Source organism: Elephas maximus, chromosome 7 (genome assembly GCF_024166365.1).
Source record: "Elephas maximus indicus isolate mEleMax1 chromosome 7, mEleMax1 primary haplotype, whole genome shotgun sequence".
Lineage (NCBI taxonomy): Eukaryota > Metazoa > Chordata > Mammalia > Proboscidea > Elephantidae > Elephas > Elephas maximus.
This window is the reverse complement of record NC_064825.1, coordinates 11,608,241-11,621,799: the sequence shown is the minus strand read 5'-3', so window position 1 is coordinate 11,621,799 and position 13,559 is coordinate 11,608,241. Positions and strand designations below refer to the sequence as shown.

At 41.0% G+C, this 13,559-nt stretch overlaps 1 protein-coding gene across 1 annotated transcript in view; it reads left to right on the top strand.

Annotated features, from left to right (window-relative positions):
* Positions 1–13,559, top strand: part of CUL5 (cullin 5) — a 124,128-nt gene that overhangs the window by 38,638 nt on the left and 71,931 nt on the right. Inside the window, exon 2 of the mRNA XM_049889362.1 lies at positions 9,988–10,097. Coding sequence (XP_049745319.1) covers positions 9,988–10,097 — 110 coding nt within the window. The remainder of the gene's footprint in view (positions 1–9,987; positions 10,098–13,559) is intronic.

Below are 13,559 nucleotides of genomic sequence, written 5' to 3'. Positions count from 1 at the left end.
TAAGAGGGATCCGAGGTAGCGTCTGCCTCGTCCGCCATCTTGGCTCCGCCCTCCATTCACTGTTCTTGTATAGTTTCAGCTCGGGTGTCCTGATAGCCGGTCACCTAGTGTGTGATGTAGGCTCTCACCTACTATCATAGAGGAGCAGTGGTAATGGGTGTGTGCACTGGTTTCTGGTAGCGGCAGGGGGTCACATTCTGAGGAAGGCAGGGGGCTGACAGCCTTCCCCCAAGTGTCAGTGAGGAAGGAGAGCCTCTGTTCTTTATAGCCCTCTGGTGGGTAGGCTTTGCCGGTGTACCTTAGGCATCCAATGCTTATACCAGTAAGGACTGGTAGGCACCACTATCCTTTCGCATGTGGCTAGGTGTCGTGAATGGAGCCTCCAGTCCTCAGGCCTATGGTAGGTGAAGGCCCTGGTTACTAGGCAGAGTGGTATCAGACCTCCAAAATCTGCCTCTCCACCACACAGCTGAAACAATTACAGTCAGATCTCAAACAGATCTGTCCCTGTAATATAATAGCCACCTGGATCCATGTAATTGTGAGAGACAAAGTGCGGATCGCTTATGCCTGGCCTGGAGCCGCTTCTGCTCTGATTTTCCAGATTAGGGAAGTCTGCAGAGTATTCCCCCCCACCCCCCGTTTGTTAATTTGTTCCTTCTCCTAGGCCAGCAGAATAGCTCAGAAAGCACAGCAGGTTCTATCTCAGGCCCAGATAAATCAACTGTTAATGAAGCCAGCTGGGGCAGATGGGGTAGGGATCAGATAGATAGGAGAAAGTTCTTTCAAAAGAAGGAGCTATTAGAGCCATGCATGGCAAATTAGACAATATCACTTACCTTGTGTTGGGAGCGCTGTTTTATCTCAGATTCCAGAGGTGTGTGTAGCCTGTGTGCCCTGGCTGGTTCCCTGCTGAGATTGGCCCCAGGGGTTAGGGCTGCATCTGCACTTGCCTTCTTTCGCTGAAGCAGCTGTGTCCTGAACTCCACAGCCAGTTCCATGGCCATCACACCAGGGAGTCAGGGTGCCAGACACTTCAGTTGCCTTCTTTCACTGAAGCAGCCGCTTCCTAAATACTGCAGCCAGCCCTGTTGTAGACACACCACAGAGTCAGGGGTGCACCACTCTGCTTGTCTTCTTTTGCTGAAGCTTCTGTGTCTCAGGGAAACTACCATCAGCCCCGCTGCAGTCATGCCAAAGAATGGCGCCAAGGAATTGGAGCTGAGGCGCTGCGCAGGCTCAGCAACTCGTTGCTGCTTCTGCCCCGTCTCTTCCTCCCCCGTCGCTCCGATTCCTTAATTTTGCCTTTGATGCTCAGAGTTTCTATCTTGTCATATGTATAATTGATTCACTTGTTTTTTTGGGTCTTTGTTGTAAGAGGGATTGGTGGAAGCTACTGGGTAGTTTGCCATCTTGGTCCCGCCTCTGGTCTTTGATTCATTTCGAATTAGTTTTTGTGTACGGTGTGAGGTATAGGTCCTGTTTACTTTTTTACAGGTGGACATCCAGTGTTGCCAATACCGTTTGTTACAAAGACAGTCTTTTCCCCATTTGATGGACTTTGGGCCTTTATTGAAGATCAGATGACTGTAGGTGGATAGATTTACATCTGGGTTCTCGATTCTGTTCCATTGGTCAGTGTGTCTGTTTTTGTACCAGCACCAGGGTGTTTTGACTACTGTAACTCTGTAGTGGGTTCTGAGGTCAGGTAGTGTGAGTCCTCCTAATTTGTTATTCTTCTCAGTAGTGTTTTACTTATCCAAGGCCTCTTTCCTTTCCATATAAATTTAATCGTTAGTTTTTCTATCTTGTTAAAGAATACTGTTGGTATTTGGATTGAGATCGTGTTGTACTTTTAGATTGCTTTGGGTGGAATTGACATTGTCACAATGTTGAGTCTACCTATCCCCGAGCATGGTATATTTTCCCATTTACGTAGGTCTCTTTTGGTTTCTTGCTGTAGTCTTTTGTAGTTTTCTTTGTATAGGTCTTTTGCATTCCTGATTAGATTTATTCTTAAGTATTTGTTTTTTAAGGGGCTATTATAAATGGTATTGCTTTCCTGATTATCTTTTCATAGTTTTCTTTATTGGTGTGTAGGAATCCAACTGATTTTGGTATGTTTATCTTGTATCTTGCTAATCTGCCGAATCTTTGTATTAGTTCTAGTAGTTTTCTTGTGGGGTCTTTTGGGTTTTTTTTTATGTATAGTATCATAACATCCGCAAATAGGGACAGTTTTACTTCTTTCTTACCAATTTGGATGCCCAGATTGGAAGGGAGGGTTGGGGAGGGGAAAACACTAACCGGACAATAGATAAGTGGTACCTTTGGTGAAGGGTAAGACAGTTCACAATATTGGGGAAGCCAGCACAACTTGACCAAGGCAAGATCATGGAAGCTCCATAGACACATTCAAACTGCCTGAGGGACCAAATTACTGGGCTGAGAACCATGGTCTCAGGGAACATCTAGCTCAACTGGCATAATATAGTTTTAAAGAAAATGTTCTATATCCTACACTGGAGAGTGGTATCTGGGATCTTAAAAGCTTGTCAGTGGCCATCTAAGATACTCTGCAGGTCTCACCCCATCTGAAGCAAGGGAGAATGAAGAAAACCAATGACACAAGGGAAAGATTAGTCCAAAGGACTAATGGACCACAACTTCCACAGCCTCCGCCAGACTGAGGCTTGCACAGCTAGGTGGTTCCCGGCTACTACCACTGACACTGCTCTGACAGGGATCACAACAGAGGGTCCCAGACAGAGCTGGAGGAAATGTAGAACAAAATTCTAACTCACACAGAAAAAAAGACCAGACTTACTAGTCTGACAGATACTGGAGAAACCCTGAGTTTATGTCCCTGGACACCCTTTTAACTCTGTATTGAAGTCACTTTCGAGGTTCATCTTTCAACCAAAGAATAGACAGGCCAATAATACAAAACAAGACTAAATGGGCACACCAGCCTAGGGGCAAGGATGAGAAGGCAGGAGGGGACAGGAAAGCTGGTAATGGGGAACCCAGGTTTCAGAAGGGGAAAGTGTAGACATGTTGTGGGGTTGTCACAAAACATTGTGTATTAATTGTTTAGTGATAAACTAATTTGCTCTGTAATCCTTCATCTAAAGCAAAAAAAAAGAAATTTAAAAAGTGCCTTTAACAGAGCTAAACGGCTTGGGTTTAAATCCTTGCTCTTCCACTTAGCACAGACTACCTTAAGAAAACCACCTAAGTTAACCTGACAGGTTATAGTGTAGTTTTTTTATATCTATGAAATGGGAATAATACCTAACCCAGCTAACTCATAGGGTAGTTGTAAAGATTAAATGAACTAATACTTGTAAGTTATTTAGAATAGCAGCTGACATATAATTAGCTGTCAAATGTTATAAGGTAAAATGATCAAAATGATTCAGTGATTTACACATGTCTACTGAATTTAAGCAATTACAAGAAAAAAAGGCAGTTGCTATCTAGTCGATTTCAACTCATAGTGACCCCATGTGTTTCAGAGTAGAACTGTGCTCCATAGGGTAGTCAATGGCTGATTTTTTTGGAAGTGGATTGCCAGGCATTTATTCCAGGGCACCCCTGAGGGATTTGAACCCCCATCCTTTTGCTTAGCCCTCTATTGTGTTAACCATGTGCACCACCCAGGGACTCTGAAGTTAAGTAATACAGGGTATGATAGCAAAACTCAAACTTATTTACTAATACTAGAATTTTGCATCTACGCATGGAAAGTTTAAGGAAACCGTTTTTTTCCTTTACCCATTTTTAATTGGATTGTCTTTTTGTTGTTGAATTGTTGATGTTTTCTATAGATTTTTGAGATGAGACCTGTATCAGATGTATCAGTCCCAATGATTTTTTCCCAATCTGTAGGTTCTCTCTCCTTTTATAAAGTCTTTTTACTTTTTTGATGAGCATAAGTATTTAATTTTTAGGAGGACCCAGTTATGTAATTTGTCTTCTGTAGCTCATGCATTTGTAGTTGTGTTTAGTATTATTTTACTGGAAAATAAATAGGTCTCATAGTTTTGTCCCTATATTATCTTCTAGGAACTTTATAGTTTCAATTTTTACTTTTAGGTCTTTGATTTTGAGTTAGTTTTTATGTATGGTGTTAGGTACGGATCCTTTTTCGTTTTTCTGCTAAAGGAAACTATTTCAGAGTAAACAAAAGGGAAGTTCATTTCTGAAAAACAGATATCACATGTACAAAATTTGTTGGCCTGTGTAACCCAAAATCAGCCAAAATATCATATACTTTCAATGAAATACCTAGTAAAACACAATGTTGCAATGGAATGATCAAACAAAAGCAATAAAAATAGAATGAGAAGTTTTTGTTAAGTGGTACCCTTCCGTAATTTCACAATTTCATGCATCCTACTTGCATTACTACCTCCTGTCTTTCTGAGTCACTCTCTGTAGTGCCCTGATTGCAATGATTTAACTCTACTAAATACTTTTTTATTTAATGTGTTGTATCTGTGGGTTTATACATCCTTTCCTCACTTATCAACATGGTTAGGTTTCAAAGACCAGGTCATTATGCAAAATCATTTTTATGCAAAAATGGAGGATGACCACATGAGACCACAAAATGGAGAACTACTGCGTCATTACGTAAATGCCAAATTATATCATTACATAACCATCAAACCACTGAGAATCATGGCCCATCCGAGTTGACATATCCTTAACCATCACAGCCAGTGTCGTCTTGCCTCGCATCTTGAGGTTCATTACTAGCAGACATCTGTCATTAATGCAGAAAATAATTGGATAGTAAATTTTTTACTGTTGTCATAAATGCAAAATATTGGATAAAAAGATAGTTGATACGTGAGGAGAAGGTGAACATTTCATCAAATTAGGAAACATTTTGGCCTTCATTTCTTCAATATTCCCCTCACTCCTTGACTCTAATTATATGTAGGTTAGGTTACTTGATGTTGTCCCACAGCTCAGTGGTAACTCTGTTCCTTTTTTTTTTTTTTTTTAATTTTTCATTTCCATCTTCATCGTGTTCATACTTTCTCTGCCTTCTTGGACATGAAGAATATATTTATAACACCTGATTTAGCATCTTCCTTTACTAAATCTTTAACATCTGGGTCATTTCTGGGTCAGTTTCTATTGGTAGATTTTTATTTTGGTAATGGATATTTTTCGTTTTTTTTTTTCTCGCTTGGCAATTGTTTTGATTGGATGCCAGACATTGTGAATTACGTTTCTAGAGCTGGATTTTAAAAAATTTTCTTGAAATATTTTGGTTTTGGCTGGGATGAAGTTACTTAGAATCAGTTTGATTCTTGTGAAGCTTGCTTTTTAGTTTTATTAGTGTAGGTCCAGAACTGCATTTATAGTAGGGCTACTTTGGCTCCACTTCTGAAGGACTCTGCCCATTGCCCAGTGTATCGGTGAGTGTTTCCACTCTGGCTGGTGGGAATGTGAACTACTCCTAGCCCCGTGTGAGCTATGATGACTGTTTTGCCTACTTCTTTCCAATGGTTATTTCCTCGGCCTCAGATAGTTTTCTAACACACATGTGTAGGTCAATACTCAGCCAAAGACTTAAGGGGACCCTTCTGCAAATCTCTAGAGCTCCGCCTCTGTGCAACTTCTCTGGTACTCTGTGCCAGAAATTCTGATTACTTTTGGCTTCCCCAAACTTCGAACTGTGTCCCCTCAACTTGGTGAGAGTGAGACGACTAGGTGCTGTTTAGGTGTCCTCTTCTTGTGATGAGGCCTGGAAATTCTTCAGACAGTTTGCTTGGGCATTCCTAGGACTCACCTCATTTGTTTTCCTTTTTTCCGGAATTGCCGTTCAATGATACCTGTTGGTTTTCTAACTGTTTAAGGCAGAAGGGGAAATCTGGTTTCTTTTATTCCATCAGCGTTGGAAGCAGGAATCTCTGTTTCTCTTCTTGATGTCATTTGTCTCCCTCTTACCCAGTATAAATTATCCATTCAGTCATTATAATCATTCTCTTGAATATCCGTTGACTCCCTTTCCCCATCTTGTTTAGCTTGGCAAAACCACAACCTTTATTAAATCCATCTCTCCACCTTTCAGAGCCAGCACCTGTGAGGCTGCATATCAGTTGAAAAAAGACAATTATGCTGACTATTTTCACCTTAAATTCATGTTCCCAAACTACAGCTGAGCCCAGTCATACTGTGCTTCCCTAGTTATCTGTTCTTCCACTTTTTAAAATGTCTGTTTCACATCTTTCTCTCAAAATGCCAGTACCATTGAGAAAATTGAAGCAATCAAAAATGAGCTTTCTGGAGCCCTATCACATATACCCAACAGGATCAAACGTGTTTGTGTCTGTAAGATTTTTTGGAATCTGTTATAAAATTTTGGTAGAAAACATTTAGTATTAAATTACTCCTTTTACTGAGTAATAGGGGAAAATTTTTCTTTAGGTAATCTTATTTTCATCAAGCAGGAGAACCAGATTTTGTTTCCTGTTTTTTTGCCATAGCTATCTGAAGCTTTCAAAGCTTAACCAGAATTTATCTCAAGTACATGGTAACTCTGCACCTTTTTGATTTTTAAGGGTTTATATTATATTTAAAAAAATAAAAAAGGTACAGTGTTACCATGTACTTGAGATAAATTAAATTCTGGTTAGGCTTTGAAATCCAGATAGGTATGGCGAAAATCAGGAGATAGAATTTGGTTCTCCTGTTTAATGAAAGAAACATAAGATTTACTAAAGAAAGAGTTTCCACTGTTACTCACTTAGAGGAGGAATCTACACTTAGGAGTCCTGGTGGTGTAGCTGGTTAAGTGTTCAACTGCTGACTGAAAGGTAGCACCTACCCAGCAGCTTCATGGGAGAAAGACCTGATTATCTGCTCCCGTAAAGATTACAGCACAGTAAACCCTATGGAGCAGTTCTGCTCTGTCACATGGAGTTGCTATGAGTCGAAATCAACTCAATGACACGTAACAACAAAACATATTACATGTAGTTTTATAAATTGCCAAAAATGCTTTTGGAAATAGACCTAATTGAAATTAGAAAGTGCCTTCTTGTTAAGGGGATATTACGATTCTCCGTGTGATAGTCTAGAAGAGAAAAGGCTTGTATGTTCTTTCCATGGTTCTTTAATATTTGTTATTTGCACACCCTTTCCCCAGAAGGAAGAGTAAATGAAGCATTGAGGATTATGGGAAAATAATAACAGTAGAAAAATAATATGAAGCGAGGCATAAGGTTAGTACACAAGGTATACAAATACAGCTCTGAATTTCTCATTAGCCATCACTAAGAGGAAAGCAAAGTTACCTGAAGTCCATAAGGTAAAAATAAACTAGTTGTTCGGGGGAGAAGCACAGCTAATCCTGATGCTGAGATTTGAGTGAGTATCTCCCATGGATCCTTATAGTAATAGTATGTGATAAAAGTAGCCACCTGGGGTAAGTTACTTACAGACAGTATAGTAACTTTTAGGATCATCTGTGTTTGTGTATGTAAGAAACATCACTTGCTTTTACTAGAGTACAGTGTTCATCAGTGGTTCTTAACTTTTTTGGGGTCATAGACCCTCTAACATTTTATGGACTTTTGTCATGAATTTGTTAAATGTGAGGATTCTGAACTTATCCCCAGGCAGATTCTGGTTCAGTAGATCTGAGGTAGGTTTTACAAATCTTGTGTATTATCAGCACCCCAGTGATTTTGATTGTTGTCAGACCATGTATTTGGAAACTGCTTCTGGGATATAATTTCAGGGAATTCACAGACTCCATACAGTTAGTCCATGAAGGTCAGATTAAGAACCTCTGATACAAGTGAGTGAGCAACATCTTCAATGACATTCGTATAATAAAAATAATAATGAGTTTCATAGGGGTATTTGGTGCTGGTATATTAGTTTTTAGTATATTGTTTTTTATTGAAATTTATTGGGCTAACCAAGACACATGGCCACACTTAACTTGAAACAGGGCAGAGAAGTGCAATCCTAGCAGGTGCTGAAAGGAACTAAAACCAGAAATACTTGGTGAGCTGTACTAATGACTAACACAGACCGGGAGTGTGCATGTGTGTGAGCTGTACTAATGACTAACACAGATGGGGAGTGTGTGTGTGTGTGTGAGCTGTACTAATGACTAACAGACGGGGAGTGTGCGTGTGTGTGAGCTGTACTAATGACTAACACAGACGGGGAGTGTGCGTGTGTGTGAGCTGTACTAATGACTAACACAGACGGGGAGTGTGCGTGTGTGTGAGCTGTGCTAATGACTAACAGACGGGGAGTGTTCGTGTGTGTGAGCTGTACTAATGACTAACACAGACGGGGAGTGTGCGTGTGAGTGAGCTGTACTAATGACTAGCACAGATGGGGAGTGTGCGTGTGTGTGAGCTGTACTAATGACTAACACAGACGGGGAGTGTGCGTGTGTGTGAGCTGTACTAATGACTAGCACAGACGGGAGTGTGCGTGTGTGTGAGCTGTACTAATGACTAACACAGACGGGGAGTGTGCGTGTGGGTGTGTTTGGTAATGTAATGAACTTTTACGATGTTTTCCTTGAAGTCGAACCACTTTCACATTCCTTGGATAAGCCATGCCTGATTATGAGATATCATTCTTTTGATATACTGCTCGTTTGATTTGCTAATATTTAAGATTTTTGCATCTGTGTTCTCTGTTAAGAATGGCCTTGGCAAGAATGGCCTAGAATTTCCAATTCTTGTACTTTTCTCACCAGTTTGGTATCAACAGTTTGTTAGTTTTAAAAAAGGAGATGGATTTCTTTCCATCTTTTTTTTCCCTCTGTTTTCAGCACTGGTGTAGATTTTTAGTACACTTTTTATGAAGTATTTAGGGCAACTACAAAGAGAGCACAGTCTCCACACAAAACTATCTTCACTTCTGATACTGCAAGTTCAGGAGGTCCCAAAACCACACTCTCGTTTTGTTAATTCTCTAGAAAGACCTTTAGAATTGACTGAAACCTGTTGTACTCATGGTTACTGCTTACTGCAGGGAAAGGATACAAATTAAGATCAGCCAAAGGAAGAGACACATAATGCAGAGTCCAGGAGGGTTCTAAACACAGACTTTCTGTTTTCTTTTCCTTATGGAATGGAGCCCTGGTGGCGTGATGGTTAAGCATTTGGCTGCTAATCAAAAGGTCAGCAGTTCGAATCCACCAGCCACTCCTTGGAAACCCTATGGGGCAGTTCTTCTCTGTCCTGTAGGGTCACTTGTAGGGTCACTATGACTGGAAATCTACTCATGGCAACCTTTTCTTTTTTTTTTTTCTCTCCTCCCATGGAGTCAAGATGCTTTACACTCCCAGCATTGATGTTTAACAATATGCATGAAGTTCTGCCAACTAGGGAAGCTCACCTGAGCTGTGGTATCCAGAGTTTTATTGGGACTTCATCACATAGTCTTGACTGATAGATTGTTCATATGGCTAATCTTAGTTTGTATGTTGACTGATACCATGTGACCCAAAGCCCCTACCCTAAGTCACACTGTTGGTCTTTCTGGCATGGCCAGCACCTGCCCTCAGACTATACAGGTATAGCCAACCCCTGCTCTAAATCACATTGTTAAGACTATCCAGTATGATCCAAGGTCCCCAGGCAAACTGAGACTCCTATCAGGCATAACATTCCAAGGGCTCAGAGATTATCTCCTAGAAGCTCAGGGCTAAGGCTAGACCTTTTCTTTAGTCAAAGCCAAATTTTTTACTACACACATTTCTACAATTAATTTTTTTCCTTTAATAGTGGTTTTCCTGTGGCTGTTTGATATGAGGTTAAGCTTATAGGGGTTTCATTATGGGAAAATGATTCTTTTAAATTTTGAGCCCTGCATTTCTCTAGCGGAAACCTTGGTGGCATTTCTCTAGCTATTGAAAGATAGAAATTACAGGACTTTTTCTTTATTTAACTGCATTTAAATTAAGCTTCTCTCTCTTTTTTTTTTTTTTTAAAGAATAAAGGTTCTCTTCAGTTTGAAGACAAATGGGATTTCATGCGTCCTATTGTTTTGAAGCTTTTACGTCAGGAATCTGTTACAAAACAGCAGTGGTTTGATCTGTTTTCGTAAGTAATCCATTAATTCTAACTTTTTACTAACATAAAGGAAATTTTGGTGATGTATTTCTCTACCAAAATTGAATGTATGGCCCTAGATTGGTCTGTTTACCTGTTTAAAATTATCACTAGTGTACAGGGGTCCCCGAGGCCATGCCCAGGTTCAGTAATTCCTTAGAAGGACTCAGAAGAGTCCGCATGTAATAATACTTATGGCTATGATTTATTACAGCAAAGAATACAAAGCAAAGTCACTAAAGGGAAAAGGTGCATGGTGTGTGGGGTGAATTCCGAGGGAAGCCAGGTACAGGCTTCCAGGGTCCTCTCTGAAAAGATGAGTTTAATTCCCCTAGCAACAAGTTGTAGCAATATATGTGAAATGTTATCTACCAGAGAAGCTTGTTAGAGGCTCGATCCCCAGAGTTTTTACTGGGAACTGGTCACATAGGCAGCCTCTGTTTGACATACATAAAAATTTTGAATTCCCAGAAGGAGAGGTGTTCAGCATAAATCATATTGTTTGTACCATCAGTTTAGGCACAGTGAGCCACTCTTAAACCATTTTGGGAAAGTTTTATATCAGTGAGGGAACTGTTGGAGCCCTGGTGGCACAGTGGTTAAGAGATCGGCTGCCAACCAAAAGGTCGGCAGTTTGAATCTACCCGCTGCTCCTTAGAAACCCTATGGGGCGGTCCTTCTCTGTCCTATACGGTGGCTATGAGTTGGAATCGACTCGACAGCAATGGATTTGGTTTTAGGGAACTGCTGACCATTCTAGTTTTTCAGAGGCCGGCCAAAGGCCAACCTTGCAAGCAAGGCTTTCTAAGGATAGTAGTCTCAGGCCCACTATGTTAACTCTTTTTCTCTACAGTCCGCCCCCTTGGCCTTTGGCCAGAACATCTTTATATTGAAATTACAAACTGTAAGAACCCAAGCAGCAAGGGGAGGCCAACCTGCAATATTGATCTCAGTTACGCTTTTTAAGAGTCCTGGATTTAGTCAGTTAAATCCTATTAACCATGATAACCAAGATAACCAAAGGTCTATCTTAGAAAGCCACGTGGCTTTCTCCTTCATTTTCTCTTTGAGCATTTTTTACATGGCCTGAGGCATCAATTCAGGCACAGCACAACTCTGGGCAGTAAGTTGAAGCTGACATGAAAGCCTTCCGGGATTGAGGCAGTGTGATTATAGGGTGTACACACAGGAAGTACAATCCCAGAGGGTACATGTGGTACTCTTGGAAAAAAGGAGTTTAGCAAAAAAGGGTATTCTAAGCAGGACATATGTTAGTCAGGCAGTACAGTTTAACAAGACCCCCAGTGTGGCCTACTGCCGTGGATCCTCTTGATCTAGGGTTCCCAGTCCAGTCCAATTAATTGAGTTCAGTTCTTGATTTCAGAAGGCAGTTAGTTCCAAACAGTTTTGCTTACCCATCACACAGTTCAGTTGACTCACAAGTGTGGACAACACCTGGAGGTGTTCTGTGTGGAAAGTGCAGGAACTAGGGCCATTCCCTGTAGTCTCATAGTCAGCATTGCCAGGTGCAGTTGTAGGCTCAGTTCGAATTCAGTGCCCTGACAGCAGCTTGGGAAAGCAACGCTGGGAGTTTTCCTTCAGGAAGAGGGGAAAGCTTCCAGGAACAGTTCTGACAAGCAAAGATCATTAATGCCCTCTACCTCCTGTCTGCCCCCCAGGGGCTGGGTTTTGTTTTTTCTGCATTGTCACAAAATCACTGTGTCCCAGTCAAGTAATAAAACTTTTAGGTTTTTTCTATTCATTTTTTATTTTTATCCAGACCTACAAGAGCGACAAAAGCATTTTTACATAACTAGGAAGACATGTCATGTTTAGAAATTGATCAGGATGAAATCTTGAATTTTCAAAAATTTCAAAATGCGTTTACATCATCTTCCACCCTTTCATCCTGATATTTATCTAGCGAGTGGCCTAGGAAAGAGCAATTTCTTCCTGAGGACAGCTGCATTTAGTAAATTGCTTTACTAAGGTGTGTGTACCAGGAGAAAGGTGAGAAAAATAGAGTCAGGTTATCAATCTATTGTTGCAACCTGCAGCTAATTTAGAAAACTAACACAAGTCAATAGCAGTTACACACCCCTGAGAGGGGGTCAAAAGTCTGACCTCTAAGGAGTGGATGGAGGGGTCACACTCCTTGTGATATGCTCTCTCCCAACGTGCAGCTTTTGGCAGGAATCACAAGTTAGGAATGCGATCACTCTCTGTATCAGGACTAATAGAACTGATGAGCAGCTTGATTGCAGATGGCTCCATCACAGAACAATCTCTTTTCTGTGGGCATCTGCAAGTGAGTCAGACAGTCTAGCCAGAATCCATGATGTTTTCACAGTTCCTGGCCCTGCAGAGGGGTGTCTTGCATTTACAGTGGTCCCGAGTTGAAGTTCTATTCATTGAGCGTGTGCCTGCTTTGGGTTCAACACCGCTTTTGCTAAGATTGGAACAGCCCAATAGCAGACAGTATCAGGTTTCAGCTTAGAGTCAAATCCAGCAGGTAGGATCTGTGAATTCGGGATTCCAAAAAAGCCAGTGGATTTTCTTTGGCAGTAGCAAAACCAAGATCCTGTGGGGCCAGACAGTCGCATTCCAAATCCAAGGGACAAGAAAGATTTTCCTAAGCCCTTTTTGTCTTAAGAGTCCAAATTGACCCATTCAGGTTATACGTATTGGGCCGTAAATCGTTAGCCACTGAGGGTCAGGCATGTGATTTCACAAGAGCTCGTTAGCTACTAAAAACTGCTTTCTGAAACTCCAAGAGTATACTTCCGTCTGAAGATTTCCTTTCTTTTCATATTTCCCTATCTCCAGAGGCGGCAGTAGGCAAAATCATAATAAAAATCATTCGTTATGGAGACATTCTCTTTCCAACACTCAAAGAGTTTAAATTCCAGTCCCCTCACCAGTGGTTAAAAAAAAAAAACAAGCAAGTTGTGTCCCCAACCAAAACCAAACCAAACATGTTGCTGTCGAGTCAATTTTGACTCATAGCAACCCTGTAAGAGAGTAGAACTGCTTACCAGGGAGTGGCTGGTGGATTCGAACTGCCGACCTTTTGATTAGCAGCCAAATGCTTAGCCACTGTGCCACCAGGGCTCCAAGCTGTGTCCCACTAACATTTTGTTTTGCATCTTTCCGTGGTTGGAATGATCCCTCTAACATTTATGAAATCACAAGCTTGTAACATTTTACGTCAATTTTTACCATACATCAAGGCACAATAGCCACAAAATACAAAGCCATTTTTTAAACGTTCCCCCCTTTTTTGTCTCATTACAAATTTATTCAAACCCCTTTCATTAGCATTATAGCTGCTGGGAGACCCTAGCTGGAAGACAAGGGAGGTGGAGGGCTGCTGCAGCAGCAGCTAAACTGAAGAAATATGTAGAGTGATATTTTCTCCCCCTGGTTTATCTAAAATTTGCTCCATCCTTGAAA